Source organism: Sceloporus occidentalis, unplaced genomic scaffold (genome assembly GCF_023333645.1).
Source record: "Sceloporus occidentalis isolate IW3139 unplaced genomic scaffold, rSceOcc1.0.p SCAF_72, whole genome shotgun sequence".
Lineage (NCBI taxonomy): Eukaryota > Metazoa > Chordata > Lepidosauria > Squamata > Phrynosomatidae > Sceloporus > Sceloporus occidentalis.
In genome coordinates, this window is record NW_028317052.1 from 4,076,060 (window position 1) to 4,101,717 (window position 25,658).

Here is a 25,658-nt window from a genome sequence, read left to right on the forward strand (position 1 = left end):
AAACACTGGGGCTCACAGCTTACAGTATGTACATAGTAAACCTTGGTGTATGAAAGTCTGTGCTTGTGCACTTAAATGAAGTTAAACCAGATATCAATACACTCTAAGCACTTCCAAATGGACTCTGCCAGAGGTTAGTGAAACTCGAATGATGTGGACCCCATTGTACTGCAAGACACCAAGCAAAATTTTGCATTGTTGAGATGAAGTCCTTGAGTCTTTTATTTTGCCCTTGCAAGGGAAATTTTTAGGCTGATCCTCTGGCCAACTTTACACACACGGACAAGCCATCTGAAAAATGAAGAGTACAATAATACTCTGCTGTTTAATTTCTGCAAGGTGTTTTCATCTGAAGAATAGTCTGAGATCATTAAAGGTTACAGAACTGCACATCTTTTCCCATGTTGGGGCAATAAAAGGCATCGACTTTAATAATTACAAGGTATCTGCAACGGTCTTCAATCCCGCGTTCACATCGACCCTGTGAGGACATTTGACATACAGAATCAAGGACTTGATTTTTCATTTGGACCCTCTAACTGCCTATGAAAATTATAGTTTAATCTATAGTTTTACCTACTTTAACATTTATAATATAGGGTATAGTCCCTAAAACCTTATTAAAGCCTCTACATTTTTTAAATTGGTTATGCTGAAACAACATATCCAAGCAGAAAACTTTTAATATTGTGCGAAGATTGCAGAGCCAGTTTATATAATATGAATGTGAGCCTACTTAATTCCGTTATATATTAGCACGGAGGACTTTGTATTAACGGGTTTAAAACACTGAGTACCAGGGTACAAACGTGCACAAGGTATTACCTCTGGCTCACTTAGCCCTCTAATTATAACCTACGGTAATTGTACTGTATGAAAGATGTGTTGCTGGCAACATCTTATTAAGTGTCATTCCAAGCTACCCACGTAGCTTCTTCAGCATTAAGCTATTTTTCTTTCATTTTGCTAAAAAAAAAAAACTAATGCTTACAGTGTGCCTTCTCTTTAGCAAAACATTCTTGTAGATTGCTTATGTCATCCTTAGTGCTCTACGCTACAGCGAATACCTTCTAGTGTCTGCCTATTTTTAATGTCATTTTGCTGAAAACCAAAAACACTCCAATGGATAGCAGCACTTTTTTTCATTTTTGCGCTTAGCAAGCATGGCCCACTGTCTCACATTCCTGCCCTATTTAGCCTTTCGGTGCTAGAGGGATGAACTTCCATATACTGCCCACCCTTCTGGAACTGAGAATTTAACCCCCCCCCCCCCCCCCAGGGCCAGTTTACAAAGAATGCCTGGGCTTCTACAAGTATTGCCTCCGTTTGGATGGCTCCTGCACTGGTTTGGCATTTTTACAACCTTTAGAGGACAGGGTTGTGAACAGAGATGTATGTTTTTATAGACCACTCAATGTGAAGTAAGCATTGCATCTTATGTATTTATACATGGAATTTATTTTTAATGTTAACACCCAAGGAGTAGCCATCCGGAAAATCTGAACAAATGTGGCGTTAGTTTGGTTTTGTGCAAGACGCACGTTGTGCATTGTTTCTTGTTCAAAATAAAGTGCATTTCTCAGTGTTTTGGGGCTCTATTTTTATTATGCTATGGACTTTAATGGGTTGTTTTAAATCACAAAAACGCTAGAAAAAATGCTGGAAAATTAGCCAGTTTATCTGAGATTAACCAAACCTTTTTTCCAGATCTCAAAAATCGAGCATAAGTGGGGAAAAATAAACTAGAATTTATTTTTATTTATTTTACACACATACACAAATCCTTATTGAACCGCCATATATTTACAAACAGCAGGTGGGGAAAGCACTCTCTGCTCTTGTTAGTTTAGCAATGGTTTTCTTCCATCACTTTATCCACTTTTATAAGTAATTTTGTTGTCACTCAAGCACAGATAAGCAAACCGGACAAATATAAGGTACGGTCTACAGCTTCCTTTACATTCACTTACTGCTGCTGAATATAAATGCTGATGTAGATGTTGCTGCTAAAAAGAACTAGACTCTGCGTTAACAAGTATGTATAAATAGAACCTCATGTGATGATCTGTGAGATGCTTTCTTACCAAACCATTCCATAAAATAGCTCTGTCATCAATTCTAAGCAGTGCTATCCCCAGGAACCAAAGCAGGCTTTCAAAAAGCAGTAGCTAGATGAGTAACAGAGGAGCACATGTCATCCTTCCAATTTCTAATGTATGTTTCCCTCTTCCCTTTGCAACCAATTTATCTCTCTCTCACTTGAGAACTTTTAGAACTCCAAACCTTTTCACTTACTTAACTACTTATCTGATCGCTCCCTGAACTATCAGTCACAGCATTTGACATAAATAACAAATCATTAATTTGAGCTACAGAAGAGTCAGTTTCAGGTAACCAACAGTCAGCAACTTAAATGGAAACTCCCACTATGGATTCTTGTAGTGTGTTTATAAGACATAACGTATATAAGTCATGCATGCTAAATTTTTTTGTTAAAAAAATCATCATAAACAGTGATGTATAATATTTTGTTACACACACACACACACACACACACACACCACAAGAATCTTGGGGCACTGGAGCAAAAAGGGCCTCTCTTTTCCTGCACTCAGCTATTTTTTTGTACGTCATTACAGATACAACCTGATTAATGTAAAATAACCTCCTTACCTTTCCTGCAGCTTTTGGTCCGCCGCTGTTTTGTCGTGGGGTTATGTGAAGTAATGTAACGTGACCCCACTGCGTTCCTGTCTCCCTGTGCCTGTTCAAAACTGTATAGCAAGTGCCCTTTCAACCTTGGCCTGCAGCCCCTGTAGTTCTGCCACACTGTGGTTTGTTTCTTATAGCCTGTGTTAGTGTCTGGACTTGGGTAAGCAGGTTGGGGCTTTGTCTGTATCCTATAACGCATGGTGCTGGACAGGAAGGTACAGACAGGCTAAGAGAAAACACACACACACACACACACACACACACACACACACCTGGATTATGAGGAAACAGTCTAACGGGACTGGTTTGTACAGAGGAGCAAGACATGAACAGGATACAGGCTGTAGGTAACCCACAGGTTAGAAAGTCTCTTGACGGGTCAGTGGCTGGGGACGCAGCTGAAGTCTTCTGCGGAACGTTGTGGCTGGACGGCACCTCAGACTCGGAATAGGAGACAGGCACTTAGGACAGCACCCTGTAGCTGGACTGGTGGGGGACTGGAGACCCTCAGGCCGGGCACGAGGCTGGAAGCCCTCAGGCCATAAGGCATGGTCAAGCAACGGTGACAGAAGGACAGGGTCACCAAGCCACATCAGGTATACAGGAGAATGGTCACAAACAAGCCGGGTCAGTACCAGTAAATCTGTTAGGAAGCTGCTGGGAGAAGCACAGGCTACAGAACCAGGATACAGAACCACAGCGGTAGGACTAGCACCCAGGTACGTGGCGGCTCTGTCCTGAATAATTAGTAACAGGGGTAACCCTGAGAGGGAGGATTGTCCACTAAGTAGGCATGATGGTAGGTATACAATAGATAATATACGGGCAGGAAGGGAGGAACCCTGACAGCCTCGCCCCTATGATATATGATAAATCCCAAACAAAAATACTAAGTGAAAAAGAAAAATTAACTAAAACATAACCTTTAAGTAAACAGTTAAAATAAAAATGGGAAATAGTTATAAAAAGCCCTAATACTAAATACTAGCACCCCTAAAAGATTGGAGGCACCGTGAAGGTGAAAAGGATATACTCAACATGGGGCTAAAATAACAACCAAGTTGGGGTTGCATTCAACCCCGTATATGCCCTACCTAGCCATAGCTGTAAACCTGGTTACACTGCTGTAGAGCATTATAAATCCTATTATTGCAAACAACGCGTTTCGCTAATTTTTTTTTAGTACAAATACTAAATAACACCTAGGTGTAAAAAACAGTATGTGGACAAAACTACAAGACAATTCAAAAGAAGGATTTTGGCGCATGTAGGCTCCATAAGAAATGAACCAGATAGTTCTATCGTGAGAATGATCCATCATGTCTTAGCTTTATAGGCTGCTGATTGGCATGAAATGGGACCATTTTTTTACAGGTTAAAGAATGCATATGAAAGTATTTACAGAATATAGATTACAGAATACTTCAATAACTGAATGCCATTATAAATGTATTAACTATATACTAGCATTCATAGGGGTACATTTAAAGATATTTTATTGTGTTTAAATCAGTAAAAAATATTATTGAATATTTTATTTTTTTTAAATCAGTACCTAACCCCTTCTATCCCACAGGACAGGGGATGGAGGGAGGTGGTGGAAGGATTGCAAGGATGTTCATGGGGCAAACAGTTCTTACATGCAATGTAATCCAGATTACTAGTTTCCCTGATATGTGTAAAAAAAAAAGCATAGTCATCCAGTGTTATTCAATCTGTTTCATTAATTTCAAAGACTCACTGTTTTATGATTATATAAAAATAGTTGACACGTAATCCTGTTGAACCATAGTATAAAAAAGTGGTGTTGTAATACTTGGCTGGTCAACACCTGCTCTACCTGAATTTGGAAATGTGCTGTATATTTTGCCTTGTTTATGCTTCTGTTTCCGTCATTTTCAATATTTTTGAATTAGGAAATGTAGATACACAGATATTCTAGGGGTAGCCAATTCATCCTTTAGCTAGCTGGGTAGTCCATTTAGCCTTTAGCTAGCTGGGAAGCTTACATTGCAAAAGATGTCTATCATTCTAGTGTAATGTCAGTGAACTGAGTGATATCTAGAAGGACAAATCTACGCAGTGATTCACATATACACGCTGTCACATACACATAAAATACATCTTATATTATGTATATTGTCATGCAGAGCCTACACAGCCTACAGCTTGCCCTCTTAAGCCACACAGACCGACCGACTCCTTCTGCATACATGAGCCGTGCCATAAATTCAGATTCAGGCTCGGTGACCATTAGTGGAAACTCCCCTATGATATGGAATTTAGGGTGATGGTCTTCTATGCTGGGTTTGGGTCACCTTGAGGACAAAATGTGATCTGTCAATCTTAACAGACGTATGTTAGGAGTATATGCTAAGGGCTAGGCCTGGGACATCTCTCTGTGACACTAGAGGGGAGGAACAAGGAGAGCTGTGTTAACTCTTTCACTGAGCATGCCCTTTTTGTGCTGCGTCTCATGCCTCAACTTTTAAAATTATTAAACCTCCCCTTTACTATTGGGTTACATAGGATAGCCAACGTGCACTTTGGGGTGTCCATGATGGCTTGCATGTGACCTATTAGCTCCTTTATCAGCCTTCTGATCAGTGTTTAAACCACCAAGTGTAAGGTCTGATTGTATTCCAGGAAGTCATGCATTTTCTGCGGGGGTGTAAACAAGGATATGACCAATCTCAAACTGACAGGCTTAAATCATTGGTCGCTTCCTTGCATGACTTCAGGACCGCCACAACTTCCCAGATGGACGCCCATTCCCCTCTGCCCACTTTGCAGGTAGTATAAGTATATTACTAAAACCCATGGACAGTATTTCAAGAAATAACGCACTGCGCAAGCACAGTCCCCTGCCCTGGCCTTCTTGACTATTTAGTGAACAATATTTTCCTAATTATTTATTTTGTGCTTCACAATATATGTGACTCTGCTGTAAGTGTATTACTGAAACAACTCAGAGAAATGACACATTGTGTGTGCACATATTAGTGCCCTCACCTGCTTTCTAAATGTATTAATATGTCTTATTAACATTACAATATGTATTATTAAGGATGCACTTTAGTGTTTTCTCCTGTCAGAGGGGGTTAGTTGTTGGTGGGGGTTGCTCACCTAGCCCAAAATGCATTTGGGAAGATTATACTCATTGCATTCTACTAGGCCAGAGGTGTCCAACCTGCAGCCCTCCAGCTGCTGCAGGACTACATCTCCCATAATGCTAAGGGGCTGGTTGAGGATTTTGGGAGATGTAGTCCTGCAGCAGCTGGAGGGCCGCAGGTTGGACACCCCTGTATTAGACTAACCAAAAATGAACTTCGTAGGAAAGGCATAAAGGAAGCTGGAAATGATCCAGCCTTAATGTAAATGCTGACTTCTGTGTTTGTTATGATGGACACCCCCTTGTGGCTATATGTGGAGTTGCAAATGGTACAAATGAACAGCGTTAAGGATGCAGTTGTCCCTCTGTAATGCGTGGTCATCAATCTCCTAAAAACCCTAATGCTAAGAACCACGAATACAAGTTTTCACAGACACTGCAGTGGAATTAGCAAAAAACACAATTGGAGATACAAATCACTTTATAGATTTTTCTCTCTAAAAAGTACAACACTGGTGATAAACCACTATTCTAAATTAGTTTTTACTTTTTCATCAATGCTTTGATCAGTCTATTGTATTTACTGCTCCTTTCATAGACAGCACAATATTTACTAACAATGAAGCACAACATCAATGGAAGATCTAATGAAAACATATGTTCGCTGTAAGAACGTGTAGCTTTAAGACACATACCTAAACTTATTCTTGCAGAATTCCTTGCTCCAGCCCATTAAGTCATTATGTAGCTAGCTGTCATAGTAGACAGTAATACCTTTTAGTATGATATCATATTAGAACACAGTTTCATCTTAATAAGAGGCCCCTGAGATTGTCAGTCAATTAGTGAGTTCATCTGGTTCTGTGAATAAGTTGGCCCACTAAAATGTTTCACTACTAAAGACACTATCCTCTTTGAGTTAAGAACATTTCCCAAGGCCTCATAAATGTAGGAGCTGAAGCGTCATGTCTGTGTCTCTTTAACAGGCCCAACAGCAGCTACAAAAATCTTCCTTCTAAGAAATATATTATTAATACTTTATAGTTGTAAAGGGATAAGGATGCTGTTGAAGGGGAGAGGTTTGGTGGCCAAACAACAACCTGCTGCCAAGTGAATTGTGTGCCCACGTCATTTATCTATCTATCTATCTATCTATCTATCTATCTATCTGTCTGTCTGTCTGTCTGTATCTATATCTAATATCTAATTATCTATCATCTATATATCATTTATCTATCTGTCTATAATTATCTACCTATTATCTATTATCTATCTACCTGTCTATATCTAATTATGTACAGTAGATCATGGAGCGCATATACATAGGGAAAAAAATAAAATACAATAATAGTGCAATATGTTAAAACTGAAAAAAACTTTAATATGGTGTAAGATCCACTCACAAGCAGGCTGGATAAAACAGGCTCATCAAAAGATTCGGTAAAATGTTCTTATTTAATAGCTTCTAAAATCTGTAAAAACAAATACACCGGAATGGTGCAGTATCTTCGACAGAGATGGTCTCAAAAAAGTCCGAATGCACTTACACCCTATGTATATGCGCTCCATGATCTACCGTTTGTTTCTGTATACACTTTGAGGAAGAGTGTTGCTGGTAGCTGCTTACATTTGGGAAGTACTATATATTTTTTATTTCACACGTGGAATTTTGTTTTTTTGCTTTCTATATCTAATTATGTATCTAGTATCTATCTATCTACGGTATCTATCTATCATCTATCTGTCTATATCTAATTATCTATCATCTATCTATCATCTATCTGTCTATATCTAATTATCTATCATCTATCTATCATCTATCTGTCTATATCTAATTATCTACGTATTATCTATCTATCTACCTGTCCATATCTAATTATCTACATGTATCTATATCTAATTATGTATCTAGTATCTATCTATATCTAATTATGTATCTATTCATCTATCTATCTATCTACCTACCTACTACCACTGAAAGAATCAGCCCATGTGTGCGAGTATATTATAGAAACAGGTAACAGATACCATGCTCACTACAGAGACTACATAGTCTACACAGCTTACTCAAGTGAAGACTTTGTTGGCATATACATTCCGCTGTCCCTAATAGGCAAGTGTTTAAGGTAAGGGTTTGGTTGAGAATGCTCATGTACATTTATTCTAGTGACTTTACAGTCAAAGGACATGCTGACATTTTTAAATTGAGAAGATCAGCAGGGACTAGCGCAGGATTACTTTTTTTGTGTCCCTTTAATATATTTTACATCACATCAGCTACAGTTTGAATAAAAAACACACAAAGGAAACAGTTAACATTTTATAATACAGTACCAATTTCTAATAATGTTTGACGTTTTATGTCTAATTTCCTTTTACAAACACATTACTGCCCTTTTTCTACCGCTGCTTATCTAATTACTGCGTCACATTGAGACCTAGCAGAATTCTCTAAATAAGATCATCCTAATGATCCCGAGTGTTTGCAGAGACTGTCTGATACCGGAGCCCTTTTACGTACATAAATACTGTAGGCAGCAGAGCTGGACATCTGTTCACTGTTTCATTTTGTAACATTGACAACTACTACAGAACTAAGTAAACGGAAAAACCTTACAAACATTAATACAGATAAAACTGGGGAAGCCGACCGCAGCATGTCTAAATCCTGGAAGAAGGGTGATATTGATTTCTTAATTACTGATTTCTTGTTTTTTGTCAGTCAGAATTTATTTGATAAGTATAGTAATACAATGGTTTTATTTGTGGACAATATAATATCATCATACGACAAGCATTTTTGCAAGTTTGTTCAATGTAACAATAAATTATTTGCTTATTATTGATCTTTATTCAGTGCCTTTAAAAACACATTTCTGTATGTTGATAAAGATTGCTTTCGATAAGTATAATAACCTCTGTCTGCAAATATCTCCTAATTCCAGTACAGTTCTTCAGTGGCTCAGATGGGACTCTAGACCAGATCTGTTCAATGGAATCTGCTGGGATATTCGCTATTGTATGTTATGGAGTAAAGATATATCATGATTGTACATGATCCAAGCATGTCACACTTATATACAAAGTAAAGTTTGCCAAGAGGTAGTGTCCCAGCTGAGGTTGAATTTACCGTGATTCTCAGCTAGTCTTTGAATGACCATTTAAAGATGGGGAGTTACATGTCATATAGGTAGGAATGAGAATCTGCCGTCCGTTGTCTAATGTTGCGTTTATAAACCAGAATTTGTATGTGAAGCCTATGGAGGTTTAAGGTCAAAAGCCATGGAGTGACCATCCATGGAGAGAATCTGCCCACTAACTTTGTTTTGCTGTCATCATATAAACTTGAGAGCAGTTATAAGGAAAAATACCAGTATTTTAGAACAACTGAGTATGACTATAGCTTATTAATTGGAAGTCTCAGGGTAATTTCTTGCTACTAATGTAATACATTTTTGCTTCCAGACGACACTTCACTCACCGACCTGCAGTCTTTTTTTGATAACCTTCCAATACAGTAAGAAAAATGGAAATGGTCATTTTCAGATTTTTTTCATTTTAAGAAGAGACCTCTGAGGTCCCAAAAGCCTCTGGGGCTCTTCATCTTTTTCTATGTTGGTCCATAAAAGGTGTTACCTTTGAATAAGGAAACAGACTCATCCAGCAATGATCAGGGGAGTCGGCCACCTGCTTCTACAACCAAAACTGCAGGTGTTTTATTTGAAAAGAAGAATATTAAACCTGAGAGTCATGCCGCTACACTTTGAGATATTTCCTGGCTCTTCAAAACCGCTCATACCCTCATATGTGAAGGTTTAACTTCATTACAAATAGCTATAAGAAGGAAGGTTAATATTAATGCCACATTTGGACTTGCAAAGGGTTTCTGCAAAGCAAGAGGCCTTTTAATATGGAATCCATATTGGGCTTCATGCAGAAATGCAATTTTTATATGTTACTGACTGTATTCCACCTCTACGGCTGCTTCTCCTTTAGCTCCTGAGCAAGTTAAAGAGGATGAAAAGATTAGGCAAGGAGGAGGAAGGATTCTAGCAGAGGAGTCTTCTTACACAGAGAGTACCTTAATGCATTTATTCTCATGTAGAGGAAGAAATAAGAGGAGACACAGGAACAAAGCCCGAAGTTTACTGTCCGTAAGTCAGATCCCTTTTTATGTTTGCCCAAGAGGGGGGGATCCATCCAGACTGTTCTCTGAGCCAACAGAGGAATCTCGTGACGATCGACCTTGCAAGAAGCGGATTATTTTCTCAATGGTGGCATCTTGATACTCGTGCGACCATCTAGGTAGGCGAAAGGAACACTTTATTATTTCATGTAGTGATTCAACATTCAAGATTAATGCACAGTCTTTGGATATTGCTGGTTTATTGGATCTGACAGCATTAAGAATTCATATGAAGGGTTTAATTCACACACACAGAGGTATCCAAGTCTGTTTGCTAGGAGATACTCCGTATGGAAGTTTGACTATGCAAGAACAATTTTCCATGTAGTAACTGACTAGACTTACTAGATGTTTTACCCAAATCTCAGGAAGAGAAGTCTCTGAAAGGGGGGGGGGGGGCTTTTCATCCTACTATCAACTATGCAGAATGTAGTTATTATAAATAATTTAGTACATAGTTATTTGCAGTAATAATTTAAAAAGCTTAGAGTATGTAGAAAGTACAGGCTATACAGAAATGCTTTAGAATGCAGAACCTGTACAGAACAGTTCAGAATATCACCACTATGCCCAAAGGTATTGGAAACTTACTTAATACCATTGAACTTCAACACTGCTCTCATGTCTTCTGGGAGACTCGTTGGATCTGGCCATTCAAAGTGATCTGTGACCGGCACAATGTTTTTTCCACAGTTCAGTGCTGTGACAATCTCCTACAAGGAAAATTAAGTGAGGGCGCACGCATACTGTATAACATCTAAAACACAAGCAAGTGATATTGGTTATATGGGAAGGTTGGATTTAAACAAAATGCGAAAGTGACATTCATTCCGTAGTACACATACCATACTTCACAAAGTTGCCTCAACGTGGTTAGTAATACTGAAAGTAATATAGTTTTGGTGTTCGCAACTCTGGAAATCTGTGCTTGGACAACACCTCTGAAGTGGAAAAGTGTCTTACAGTGCAAAAATATGTACTCCAGTAAGTGCACTTACGTGAATAGATGCAGATGGTAACCTATTACCTTAACAATAATACATGTGGATAATTAATCAGTATATAACCTAAATGTAGGGTCACAGGGGAGAAAATTGTAGCATCAGATCCTTTGCTACTAGTGTGGAAAATCTTCCTACGAGGGCAATAATAGACATCATAATTGTATTCAATGCTTCAATGAGGTGTCAGTTGTGTCCAGTAGTAATATTGGGGAATTATTGCAGTTGTAGAGTATTATGGATGTCACCTGTATATTGCTGTAAGTTATTGCATGAGTTTCCTGAACAGTCTATTTGTCATTCTACCTTATGCACCCAATCTTTGCAGTCCTCATCCTCCATGCACTTGTCTAAAGAGCCAGCAGATAGGACCAAGACAAAGTTCCTGGCGCTGATCACACTCTGAATTAACTTGTCCTCAAATCGTCCGGCCTCCAACTTCTCCACATCAATAAACGCGCTGAAGCCATGTAAGTACAGATGGACCTTCAATAGACTGTCAAAAGTAAAGCAGATTAAAGCATATATTCATGGAAATATGAATCTGTAAAGCAGGACTATAAACTTCATTGGGCTTGGAATTTAAAGCCCGTCATCTGGTTATAACTTTTTCCATGTAGGATTTAAAGGTAATAGAGGCCAGGCTTGTATTAATCGACCATAATGAACATAAATTATTTTCACGATCAGGCTGTTTATGAAGTCGCACAGTAGTTTTATAACTGTATTTAGCAGAAATGGCTGCTTCATACACATATTCCTCCAATCACATACACATCACAACAATGACTTCATGATCTCCTAGCCTTATTTTTGTCATTTAAATATATACAGTATGTCTGGACATTAATATATATACACACCATACCACAGTTTAGAAAGCAAATCACAAGTGGGCTGAACTACAAGAACTTATTGCACATTTACCCTGCTGTGGACTGAGCTGCCAAAGGATCTTCTTGTGCTTCACAAGTCCATTGTCATATACACAATAGTTGAAAGCTAAAGTTTAGTGTCCTTGGATTAGGGATTTTTTTGAGTAGATTGTACAATCTGTCTTGTGCCCATGGTTATCACTACACACCTGGCCAGTTGTGATCCCGTGCTCCGTCTGTAGCTGATAAACACATCAGGGCCATCAGCGCTGGACTTGCCTGCACTACATGGCAAGGGTGAGTGCAGCATCTCTGTCACACACACATAAGAGATTAATGTCAGGTAAAATAGCCCACGGCATATTAAAGCGACATAGACCACCCTTTTCCTTTAAAAATAGGGCAGGGTTTTCAAAGGGGACAGGGCCCAACTGCTCTAAATATACATAAACATTAAGTTAATAATATATCATGTTATTCATATATATATTATGTAGAAAGTGTTTACTGTGTATCTCAACAACGTTATTGGTCATTTAGTATTTAATATTTTGAAATTATTTGTCCTTAGGATTCATATCTTTTGGCATGCCAATGGAACACCCTCAAAAGGTATAACTGACTTGTGCACGAGGCCCAAAGTCATTTCGGGTGAATTTTTCATTCAGTTTTCGGACCACGACTTCCGTTTCCTGCCCTTTTGGTTTGGATGAAATTTAAATTCCCAATGAAAAAAATGAAAATGAGTGGCAAAACCACTGAAATGTCTTTGCTTTATTCATTTGTTTGCCTGCTATGGATGAATCATTGCCCTCTCTCACACATTTTACGGGTTGGTTGGCAATTATTACTTTTTGGGGGTCAGAAATGCTTAAAAAAGCTATGATTAGCATTTTAAGCAGCATTCGGCCCAGAAAACATGCTTAAGATTCAAAATGGGTACGCGTGTTATGCATTCAAGAGTCCAATAAATCTAACAGGTGCTGCTTATTAAGCATTAGCAAATGTAAACTCCCCAGGAAGCAATCAAGGACAGGGTGCAAGAGGTCAAATACAGCAAAAAAAAAAAATGGCTATAGTTACCCATTGCAGTGCCAGAGATACACTACATTTGTGAGGTCAGGCACTGATGCTGGAGTTACGCCTCCTTCAGCATACTAAGACATTTTGGAAATGCTATGCTTCCAACTTTTTTCCAAAAGTTTGGGGAAGACCATTTTTTAACAATCTCAACTAAAACACCAACTTATAAAAGAGAGGTGCAAAGATGAGGAAAATAAAAACCTCTGGGGTTCTGTGGACCTCAGTCTTCTTTTTCTGGAAGGCTGTTCCTCATAACCACCACCCCCTCAGTCAAGTAAATCTTCCTTACATTAAGTATGACTATATTACATTAAAAGTACAAATTGCAGGTGTTCTGTGGACCTCAATCTGTTTCTGCTGGGAGTCTATTCCACATATCCACCATCCTCTCATTAAAGTAAGCCTTCTTTACTTTAAGTAAAAGTAAAAATCTCAGGGGAGCATAATTAATTTGCAAATGACAATTAACCATTTCAGCGCCTCTAAGGAAAGCTTACCTCTACAAACAAGCAAGGATTATATTTTAATTTGAGGAAGCACCTATTGCGGGCACTGTGTGTGTGTGCACTATGCCCCTCTCTTCTTTCTCTTGTCATTTATTTTTCTGTATCAGGACACTGTCTCACATACTGACTCCCTCTACTCCCCTCTCTTTACTCCCAGTCAGCATGGTCTTTGCATCTTCAGGGAGAGTTCAGCGGAGAATAGAAAACAACTGGAAACCATAAGTGAGCAAGTAGGGTGAGCAGATACAAGGCAGGGGCACTGGCGTAACTACAGGGGTCTGTGCTTCTAGGGGGCCCAGTGTGAAGCCTTCTTCCTGTCTCCTTGTACCGGTTCAAAATTGTTTAGAAAGGGCCCTTTGGACCTAAACTGCACGATATTATGGATATTGTGAGCATGGGTCATCTGACATCAAAATATAGTCTTTTACACTTCTAAAGGGTGGCAACATTCAACTGGCCAAGGTAGTCTAAAACACATTTAGATAATACACTCCAGTGTCTGGCTATCCTCTAAAAATAGTTTTTTAACCCCTGGACAATTTATTTTTCTATTTCTATACATGCATATAAATTTCCGTATAAAAAAAAGCCCCCATCATCAGAACTGAAAGCGCAGGAAATGGAATTCGTTGTCTGAAAACTAATGAGCCAAAAGCGAAACGAGAAAATTGTCCCAAATGATTCGGGTCTTCTTTATAGTGCTTTGTAGTTTTTTCAAAACCTTGTGCTCGGAGAATATTATCAAACCTGCAGATACACACATGCCAAATGCCACCTAACTGGTATAAAGTATAAACATGACTTCCTGATTCGGTTTCTGTAGTCAAAATTACAGAGATTATCGGTGATTGGGGAATGGATGATGGGCATCCTCACCTCTTGCTGCTGATAAGATGCGTGCCCGATGGAAGCCCGTTGTAATTTGGCAATCCTTCTCTAGTTGTTGTTCTGTCACGTGATGCAGGAAGTTACGGTCAATGCCGCATGTAACCAGGTTGTAGGTGTACTGTCTGAAACGTGGCTCCAAGCTGCCCAGCCAGTCTGCTAGATTACTGCGATCACAGGTCGAGTAATTGGCAAAGGTCTTCAACTCTACTAGGTCCCGCAAAAATCTGCAGAAACAAGTATGTGCCACCACAGAGGTAAAACCAATGCTGGCAACTGCCATCCTCTGAAACAGAAGCTCCGTGCTACGGTTGCATGTCAATGTAATATTGTTTTTTTCTAGAATGCCCATTAAGCTTTAGAAATCGGCTTCATTTTATACTTGATGATCAGAAATAAACAATGACAGGTTTTGTGACTGACTTTAATTTGTGGCACATTAAATCAGAAACATGTAAATGTGGTAAACAAAAATAGAAGAAATTAGGAACAGGACAAGTACTTTTTCACAGCACCATAGTACAATAGAACGTGTGTGAAAAGGTAATTCACTGAGGTTGATGCACTACGTAGAGATAACAGTCTCTACATAATGGAGTGTGGAGTTCTCTCTAACCATATATCAGTCTCACAGTTTCAATGCCTCGAGGTGTCTTAATCAGTCAAACCAAACACATTTCTAAAATGAACTAATTCCTGGTTTATGGCTCACCACTGGGGTTCAGTTTGATATAACATAGTTGTCATTACTGTTAGGGATTAGGGTTGTTGGATACCTCCAATTCTAATGGTAATGTGCAAGATGTGCAACTTTTATTTTATTATGTCCTAAATGCTGCTGCTAGGCTTATCTTCCTTGCACGTCGTTCCTCTTCTGCTTTCCCACTCTGTGAAATCCTCCACTGGCTCCCAATTACCTTTAGAATTAACCCCTTAACGTCCATTGCCGGGTCAGGCACGTCATGCAAAACGGTCACTTAACGACCTATGACGTGCCTGACACGTCATGAGACTTAAACAAGCTTAGAAAGTGATCAACGATCACTTTCTAAGCTTAAACGGTGTTGCTGTAATGCCTCGATGTCCAGGCATTCAGCAACACCGAGATCGGCATGATGGGCCATGTCTGGCCCCTCCCCGGGGCGTCAACATCCGCCATACATTGTATGGCGGCGGACGCCCGCTTTAAAAGCGTTTAGGAGGCGATCAACGATCACCTCCTAAACTTCAATGGTGTCGCTGGAATGCCTCGATCAGGAGGCATCCAGCGACACCAAATACTTACCCCAGGGCGGGCTGTGACGGCTCCGGAGAGTGGTCACAGCCGCAGCTGCACCCAGTCTTCGCCATCCGCAAGATGGCAGCGGCCCGAGAAAAAAAATAATAAAGTTGAAAAAGTTCGCTAGACGCTCTCCAGACCCTCTAGAGAACTCTGGCTCCACTTGCAGGTTGAATACAGGTACTGCATTCAATCATACAAGTCAATGGAGCCCAGCTTTCTAATCACTATGTGATTAGTAAAATATTTTAAGAAAAAATAAAAAGCTTAAAAAAAACATGGTAACATTTAAAAATTATTATGCTTTAGAGGAACTATCCAGTTCCAGCAAAATGTAAAAAAAAAGTCCAAAAAGAGTAAAATAAATAAAATAAAAAAATAAAGTTTATTATTATGAGCAAGTGCTAAAATTAGCGCGGTACCTTCCCAAAAATCCTGACATGGAAAAATTTAAATTTCAAATACCCAAGGGGTGTCTAATTTAAAAAAATGAATGGTTTGATGGGGTAAATTGTAGTGGCCAGGCTCAAAGATAGGGCATAGGCACAGACTGACCAAAATAGGGAAAAAAAAGCGCACTTCCCAAATGTGGCCTTTTAACCCCAAACAGCAGTCAAACCCATGCATGGGTGGTATTACTGTACTCGAGAGATGTTGTTGAACACATATTAGGGTGTTGTTTGATAGTGACGTATACCTGGAGCTATAAATGTATACCCAAAGTACAATTTGTATAAAAAAATACCAAAAAAATACTAACACAAAGTGTGGCAAAGGCTGGTGGTAGAATCTCATGCATGGAAAGGGTTAAAATACTAGCATTTGAAATACCTTGGGGTGTCTAGTTTTCAAAAATATATGGTTTGATGAGGTAAATTGAATTAGCCGGCTTCAAAGATGGTCCTATTAGGACATGGGGGCAGAATGACCAGATGTAAAAGTTCCAAGTTAAAAAATGTGCACTTCCTAAATGTGGCGTTTTACCTCCCAAACAACCCGACAAACCCATGCATGGGGGGTATGACCGTACTCGGGAGATGTTGCTGAACACATATTCGGGTGTTGTTTGAAAGTGATGTATACCAGGAGCTGTAAATCCATACCTGAAGAGCAATTTTAGCGATAAAAAACACAAAATAAATTACTACCACAAAGTTTGACAAAGACTGGTGGTAGAATTAGTGCATGGAAAGAGTTAAAATTCGAGCATTTGAAATACCTTGGGGTGTCTAGTTTTCAAAAATATATGATTTGATGGGGTAAATTGCATTGGCCGGCTTCAAAGATACCCGAAATGGCACATGGGGGGAAGAATTACCAGATTTGGAACAAATGGTTTTGAAATAGCAAAATGCTACTTGTACTTAATGCTCCATAACGTGCAGAAAAAAGCAAAAAAACATAAAAACATTGGGTATTTCTAAACCCAGGACAAATAGTAGAATATATTTAGTAGGTTTTTTCATTAGCTTTTTTGGATGAGTAAAAGATTTTTGGGGTAAAAGTAAGAAAATGTGGAGTTTTTTTAAATTTTTTTATTTTATTATTTTTTTTATGGGAAATTAAATAATATGATTAAAACAATGGTATCTGAAGAAAGCCCTTCTTGTCCTGAAAAAAACAACATATAATTTGTGTGGGTTCACTAAATGAGTGAAGAGAAAATTACATCTAAACACGAACACCGCAAAAGTGTTAAAAAAGCCTCGGTCCCAATGGTACAAAAGGTAAAACACAGCCTGGTCCTTAAGGGGTTAAATGTAAAATCCTGGTACTTACATATAAGGCCATCCATAATACTGCTCCTCCGTACATCTCTGCCCTCATAAGCAAATACTCTCCTACTCGATCCTTAGGTTTTTCCTATGGGCTAAGGCTCTCCTCCTCACCTCTTCCTTTTCCCATCTACAAGATTTCACTCGAGCTGCCCCATATCTCTGGAATCTACTCCCAAGGAACCTGCAGCATTCACCCTCCCTCCTGACATTCAAGAAACATCTCAAAACCCACTTCTTCAGAGAAGACGCACCATAACCTCCCTGTCACTGATACAACCCCCACCCTACCTCTCACCCTTCCTCTGTGCCTTATGTTTGTCACCCCATTCCCTCAGGATTGTAAGCTTGCGAGCCGAGCCTCTCCACCTAATGTATCAGTTTGTCTTAGTCTGTCAATTCTTGTCATACCCCTGGAATATATGTATTGTATTAAGTGCTGCGCTATATAAATAAAAGATGATAATAATAATAATAATAATAATAATACAATGCTGAGAAGAAGAGCAGAACCTTACATGCGCAGGGACATTTTGTAACATTGATACTGAATTTGTCTGTAAATAAGAAACAACTGTAAATATCTGGATTCTTACACTCAATTAATGAAGACCATAAGATGCTAGCTTTATCATTTTTCAAATTTACTTACATAAACATTGTAAGTGACTGAGCAATGTACTAGGTATTAAACTGAAATGTCATGTGTATGGAGTCCAGAGTGTATAGATGTTGCATTTACATCAATAGGGTTAGACCTGCTACCCGCAACTTTCTTAGGAATATGGTGGATCAAAACACCTATACTGACCTAAATACATATGTTAATAAAGAAATAATTTAATACGATTAAGTAGATTGTTATTTATTCATTTTTTATTGCTTTTCAGAAAAAGGTTATGCATTGACGCTTACCTTTTGCGAGTTATACTGGAGCTCATTCCCAAGTCATCTCTCAGGTCCATCTCAGAAAGCCTTAGAAGGAGATCCCCATCAATCTGGTGTTCCTGCAGTTACATTCAGAATTAAAAGGTGAGATTTTCTTTTTCAAATAAATATTATAAATACACTTCATGTAGAGAAACTCACTAGAAAGGTCTGGGAGTATTTGTTAAATCCAATTTGCTGCAGCCAATTTTGCACCTCCAACGGTTTCCAGTTAGGGACGGAGCGAGCAATGCGGGAAGGAACCTCTTCTCCGATCATCCGTAGAGCCTTCTTGGCCAAAGTGGACACTGTACCATCTATGGAGTAACACACTATGCGCTTCAGACTTTGTGTGGCGCCAATTTCATTGAACACCTGCAAAAAAAACCAAACATTTTAGAATAGGCTATCTGGCCCAAAATGTCATTCCAGAGTTACTGGAATTTAACTTTTATTATTTATTATTTGTTATATATGGCACCATGGTATTCAGCAGTGCTGTGCAATTTTAAAGAATTCCTATTTCACATATCCCTACAGTAGGTGCTGGGATAAATTAATAAAACGCAGATTTTTAGGCAGCTCTTTTCATGATTAGATATTTTTCTGAGATTACTCAATCGGGGATTTTTGGTGCAAATTTATTTATTTGGCAAGAATAGCCAGTGCTCACTTAGCTTGCTTGGGAAGACTACATTTTCCATGGTGGCTTTTGGCATAATACTAAGCAACTTGGATGCATTTGGGAAAATGCCAGCATGTTCTTGTCGCACCAGTAAGACGTAGATTCAGAAAATTCATTTTATTGCTATATCCAGTTTTTTTTACTTTTTTTTCAACTTTATAAACTTCTTAAACTTGATATCTGGGAATTATTACAGATAATGAAATGGATCATATATATCTATGTATAGTAAACTGAAAGAGCTCTGTAACCTGATGTTTATAGCAGATATCCATTAGCTTAATATCTAGGTAGGTTTGAAAGAGGACACCTATAAATTCAATATGTATGCTAGTGTACAAACTCTTCATTATGCCAGTAATACTTCAAAGCACCTGCCATACGGTTCATATGTGTCCACTTTTAAATGGATGAGATTGTAACCCTTCTTTCAGTCTGCTGTAAAGAAGTGTCATGCAAATGTTGCTGTTTTACTGAATGACTTTAGTTCTAATTATGCAGATATAAATATGTGTATTCTCAGTACTCTCCTTTCCGGTATAGTGTGATATCTACAGACACTGTGGTGTATATGATTAAAAGTAACCATTGTTCACAAGTGAAATCCTGAAATTAATGGTCATTATTTAGACAGTATGACATAAACCACTAATCTTAAATAGTATTTACCCCCTGGGCTGCTCTGATTTAAAGATTTACATTCACAATCTGTCTAATTGCAATTGCATAAAGAACCACATGGTGTCTACAGAAAAAAAGGACTCTAAGCAGCATCTACACCCTTTCTGTCAGCAATGCATTTCTCCGCTCTGTCCTACAGCCACCGTTATTACATCAGGATATGATGTCATATCCCAGTGACCTTCCTTAGCAGGACACATGGTGCTAGATATGGCACAAAATGGAGGCATTTACCTAGTGCAGGGGTGTCCAACCTGCGGTTGTGGGAGATGTAGTCCTGCAGCAGCTGGAGGGCCACAGGTTGGACACCCCTGACCTAGTGTAAATGGACTGGATAGAGACCAAATATCTCTCTTGTAGATGGCTCATTGAACAGAGGAGCATTGATTGCCCAATAAGACAGTCTGACCCATTTATGGCACCCCTTGGACTTGTCACCCTGAACACGGACCAGAATGAATCACTTCTTTTAGTGTTATTTTACGGGCTTTTTTTTGGCATTGCCTCCTGTATGTAATACAGAACTAGTGTGAATTCAGCATGGTGTGGATTTTAGGCTAAATCTTCCCAGACCCCCCTGTCAGGATTCCACTGAAGTTATACAGTAAAAAGTGTCCCAAAGTATGGCTCTGTATACCTGCACTTGTACACATCTTTGGGCATAACACAAGAAAGCCTGCTGTAGCTAGAGGTAGTTTCCACTCTGCCAGGGCCTAGGTTACCTTATGGTTATCCCCCTATAGATTCTGATCCCATTTCTTGTGTTGTATCCCTTGCTTACTTTTGTATTCTTCTGTTGTGACTTGATAGCCGCTTCTACACATAGATAGAAGACAGCAATGCATTGGGCCTCCAGCCGGGAACTATCCAGTAATGGCACCAGGCGCTGTAGATCACCAACATTCCTGCCCTGTATATTGTCACTGTTATCTAGAAGGGAACTAGCAAATTCCTGAGGGTCAAGAGAAGAGATAAAAGGTTCAACTAGTGCAAGAGTTCCGGATCTTTCCACCTCTTTCTCAATTTCCTTGTTTGTTGCCAACACAGTGATTGCAAGGCATGCATGGAATCGGATCTGATTATCCTCTTTGGAGAAGACCAAAGGAAAAAGCCACTCAGCTGCTCTCTTCTCAATCATAAGTCGCTGGTTAGATGGGCCACCATACATGGCACAGTTTGCCAGGGCAATTGCACAGTGACGCAGAATCACTGGGTCCGTCCATCGGCACCAAAAAAGGATAGAATCTAGACCTCCATCAAAGATGAGCTGTTTGCAGGTCTCCTCGGTGTGTTTAAACATATGCTCCAGGATGCCAGAGAGGCTCCTAGCAAGTTTAGGGTCATCTTGTTCCTTCGTAATATTCAGGATAACTCCTAGGCCAACACGTGCAATGCGATCCCTGCGGAGAGAAGGGTGTAGATTACAATTTTACTGTAAAAAAAACCCCCACAATTCTAGCAAAATATTATTCTGTAAATAATAATGCATTAAAGGTGAAATATATAGCAATGGACAATAATGTATTAAATGTTCATTTTTATATTTTGTATTTATGCTAGTGATACTTCTTGTGTTGGTTACATGGAACAGATATGATCTCAAGCACTGATTACAGAATGTCAAGGAATAATCCTGTTTCATTTTTGTATTAGACTTGATACTCAAACAAATTAAACTGAAAAGAAGGGTTGGAACCCATGCCCGTGGCCGCTTTCCTCGCTACTGATTGCTGGGATATGACGTCAGAGACCTCTCTTGTAACTGGCTAATTGAGCAGTGGCATACAAGGGGCTTTATTGCCTAAGAGGGTGGTGAGAGGCACTATTACCTTCCTGACCCTGCTGCACAAGTCATACTAGGCTAGATTACGCCACTGGACACATGGTCATCTATTCTAGAGAAATATTCACCCTTCTAATAAAAGTGTTAAATATGTATATTGTATAAATATTTAGTGACTTAATGGACATGAAATATAGCAAGCACACCAAGTTCCCAAATGTTCCGGTTTTTAGCAACGTTACTAAAAAGGGCTTTCAATTCTCTAAAATTAGCAGTTCTGTTGGAATATATCCTTGCAAATTTGCTCTATATTTTTGCAAAGGAAAGAATTGTCTTTGGCAGCCTACCTTTTAAGCTCGGAACAAACTGTACCTTTGAACATGTTACATCCCAGATGCAATAACGAATCAATACAGGATGTTGCACCACAATTAGCAATGTTTGCATGCCCTGGACAAAACCTGACTTCATAACATACAAACATTGTATTTCTGAACATCTTTTTAAAGGTATGCTAACAGGGAACATGCTATTATGACACAACATCACATTAAAAAGTAAAACAATTGTCTTATGCTCTCGATGGTCATCTCTTGCAACTGTTTTCATGTTCTAAAAAGCGGAACTGTCACGGTTGCAAATTTATGTAAATAAGAAAAATGCATAGCTTACAATTTCTTTTTTTAAATAATGCACATTTCTTGATAATATTTGGTTTAAACGTAAAAGACTACTGTACTCAGGGAAGATGAGATCTGTTGCCAAACCGGCATATATAACACCTTTTCCTGGCCAAAACCTTTCTCCAATCTGCTCCCACTAACCTTATAAAGGCTGCTACCAATCAATATCAGCAGTATAACAATAGAAGACAGACACTTTAATGGAGAAGAAGAACCATTCTGACCCACTGAAAACAATAGTGGAAGCATTTTTAAAATAAATAGTATAAAATGAGTATATTATGAAAACTAAAGCATTTAACATACTGTTTTCTAATGCTATGCTAGAGCCACGTATTTGCACTATACTGTATTGCTTGTGTGTTTTTCTTTTATGAGTTAATGGGCATATGTTGTTATACAAGTTGTTTTCCGAGCTACTTCAAAGCTAGCTAAATGATAATAAATTGAAAATCCAGTATGCACATTGATTGTGCTTACTCCATAGTCATTTCGGTGAAATTGCAGACAACTCGCTTCTAAACTTCGGTGTTAACTGTAATTAAAGGGAATTGAGATCTCTGCTAGAAAGCTTTTCGTCAATGCAAAATGTTGATATAAAGGCACTTTCGTGTAAGTGGATTGCCAGTATAAGAGACAGACTACAGTTCCCACTGGTATGCCTGGCCATGGTATGTTAAATGGTTGTTGTTAAATAAGTCAGTTTAGGTGAGAATGTTGGTCCATGCACACCTTTCAACTTCTGCAGTACTGGAGGTAAAAAAGCCCCAAGAAAATCACCATCATTGTTTTAAGTCTGCCAACAATATAATGCAGATCACTTAAATATATGGAAATGTGTTCTTTGGAATCTAACGTGAAGATTTTGTGCCCTCTTTAGTAATTTGGTTGAGAGTCCAGGAGATTTTTCCATCACTTTATTATTACTTTAATATTATGGGAAGGAATACCTAGTTTGTTCCTGGCTTACTAGTGACTATTGTACTTAAGATAAAATGTCAGTAGGTGGAACCTGCACCTACTTGTGTGGATACAACCTAGCAAAGTCTAAAACCATTCATCATCACAATCCTGCTCTAGGTCATGTGAGTGATAAATGGAAATCTTAAAGTATTCAGGAAGGGCAGGTATATATCCAGATATCATGTAAAAACACAGAGGAGATAATGGGACACTATACAAGTGAGAAGGACAGGGCATGGAGAATGGTGACCACTCAAGACAAGGAAACCTTGATGGACACTGGACAAAAAGGGAATAAAGTAAAGCCATGTTACTACTTGGCAAGTTTACAGTTCAGTAAAGGGAATAAACCATATTGAAACTATATTTAGAAATGTGGCTACCATTAAGAGAACAGGCTGTATGGAATGTGGAAGTGTCTGTGTCTGACAGAGGACACACATTTGGCATGTGACAAGTATTATAAGGAGTCTTGAATTGTAATTGTGTTGTTTCTCTCTTCAAACGCAGTAGCAAAAGGTTGGAAGTTGAAGCTAATAAGAAACATAGACAGACAAGACATTTTCTTGATGATGTGTGACGTATGTCAGATTACAATCTGTAATAAGATTCTGCTTCTGAATCACCTCTGGTTTTTCAGATTGGAACAGGGGTTTTTATTGAATATGTATTTCTAATTGCTACTTTAAAATTACAGTGTATGACACATATTTCAGAGTCTGTTTCAGCCTTGCAAAGTATATTATCACAAATGTTTAATGGAAAGAGCTCTAAGGTTAAATTATTTAAACCCTCCAGGGACACTGCAAACAGCTAAGTATGTCTAATAATACACGGATTACTGTAAACTCTAAGTAATGGCCGAACATCAAAATTAAACATAATATAGTTCTGTATAAAGAAGAATTCCGGTGTGGTGATTGTGGAATGATAACCAAGGCAGTCTCAAGAATGGCACTATAGAGGGGTAAATAAAGGTCATCTGTAAAGTCACAGCTTCCTATGTTTATGTTATATTGTGGGATGTTTACCGTGTAGCATAGGCTGAGTCTGCACTTTCTTCCTCAGCAGTCCTTTTGATTAGATCATTCGAAAGTACCCTTTAAATAAAAGCTAAAGGTTTAAATATTAAACCAGGTATGCCATATTCAAAGCCAGATTAACCTGCCATGCATCATATTATAGGGGGTCCATGTTTGAGACAGTAATATTATCATGTAAAAGAAGTTGGACATGCATTATACTGACATGTATATTCATTTAATATCTTGGGAGCATGACTTTGCATTTAAATGTTTAACGCAAAAAAAAAAAATCTCTACATTGTAAATTCAGAAGCAATAGGCTGACTTTAACCTGATTTTATATGTTGGTTAACACAGGCTACACACACACATAATAATACAAAATATATTTTAATTTTCTTTTGTTGGTTACCTGTTCTCTGTCACCAGAATCTGTTCCAGAAGTTGACAAGCCTGGTACTTCACTTCTTTCTCAGTTGATTGAAGCAAATTAAGGAGGAAGTCCAGAGCACCCTCCAGCCTTATCGTTTCACACAGGCCCTGGGCAACTTCTCTTCCTACTGTTGGCATTACCCATGCTTCTTCTACCATTTGAAAGATCTCAGAGATGTTGTTGCAAATACTCTGGGCACATACGGCCTGCTTTAGGTTAGAAATGGCCACATGCAAATCAGGAAGGACTTTATCCAAAGCCCCTTGGACATCATTTTGAACCCCAGGTGAAACCTCCTGACCTCGGCTTGACCCTCCAGAGGTCTGCCACCAGCATATATTGTTGACATATCCAGGAACTAAAAGACGGTCGTTGCTAAACATACTTATTAACCTGCAAAGTTTATAGGCTGAGATAAGGAGGGTAAGGACCATGGGGCCCTATAACATCTCTGAATGGGCAAGACAAGCTTTTAACAACTCCTAAGGTGTAGATGATAGGAGAGCACACCAGCTAAACGGGATGAAATAATAGTTATTAATTATAGTGGACAGGAGAATACACCAACCTGGTTAACAAAGAACACAGAGCTATTCCACAAGTATGAAGATGCAGATTCTCATAGAAATATCACAAAGGAAACAAATAATTTATAAAAATCGCTAGAATAATGGTAAACACATCAATTTCAACAGAGTAGGACAGAACGACCCCTAGCTCATATTGTAATAACAAAGGCACCCTGTTTTTTTTTCAGAAACAATAGGCACTGCATAGGCTTTTCAGGTTCCTGGATAGAATTGTTAGCTTAGTAGAGAACTACAACAAAAACACAGATCTTCTATATTTACTAACAAAGGAGAAGCAAGAAATACTCTATCACACAAAGACCAAACCTTGTGGGAATTAGACCTCCAGTACTAAAAATACACCATCAACGTCACTCCCGTCTCAGAGATAAACATTGAAAAACCTTTCCAGATATCTTCCCTGAATTTGCTGATTAGAGAATTTCACCAATGGATCTTCTAGAGATTGCAGGAACATACAACCAGATAGTTTCC

General features: G+C 38.7%; 1 protein-coding gene across 1 annotated transcript; it reads right to left on the reverse strand.

Moving 5' to 3' along the window:
- Positions 1-9,995: 9,995 nt before the first annotated feature.
- LOC149286121 (NAD(+) hydrolase SARM1-like) lies at positions 9,996-25,028 on the reverse strand. The gene is made up of 9 exons (XM_089494468.1): positions 24,574-25,028; positions 20,489-21,107; positions 18,504-18,716; positions 18,330-18,421; positions 14,352-14,587; positions 12,096-12,198; positions 11,318-11,507; positions 10,602-10,723; positions 9,996-10,125 (listed from the first exon to the last, which is right to left on the reverse strand). Exons 1-9 carry the CDS (start codon positions 25,026-25,028, stop codon positions 9,996-9,998), a joined length of 2,160 nt encoding a protein of 719 aa, XP_089350594.1.
- Between the last annotated feature and the right edge of the window lie 630 nt (positions 25,029-25,658).

What these genes read in the sequence shown, in the direction of transcription:
- LOC149286121 (XM_089494468.1), bottom strand. Translation starts at nt 25,028, where the DNA reads ATGGTCCTTACCCTCCTTATCTCAGCCTATAAACTTTGCAGGTTAATA. An exon ending in ACGGGATCACAACTGGCCAG is followed by an intron (nt 11,508 to 12,095) that starts GTGTGTAGTGAT and finishes TACTTTTGACAG; the next exon opens with TCTATTGAAGGTCCATCTGT. An exon ending in GCAAAGATTGGGTGCATAAG is followed by an intron (nt 10,724 to 11,317) that starts GTAGAATGACAA and finishes TTTTCCTTGTAG; the next exon opens with GAGATTGTCACAGCACTGAA.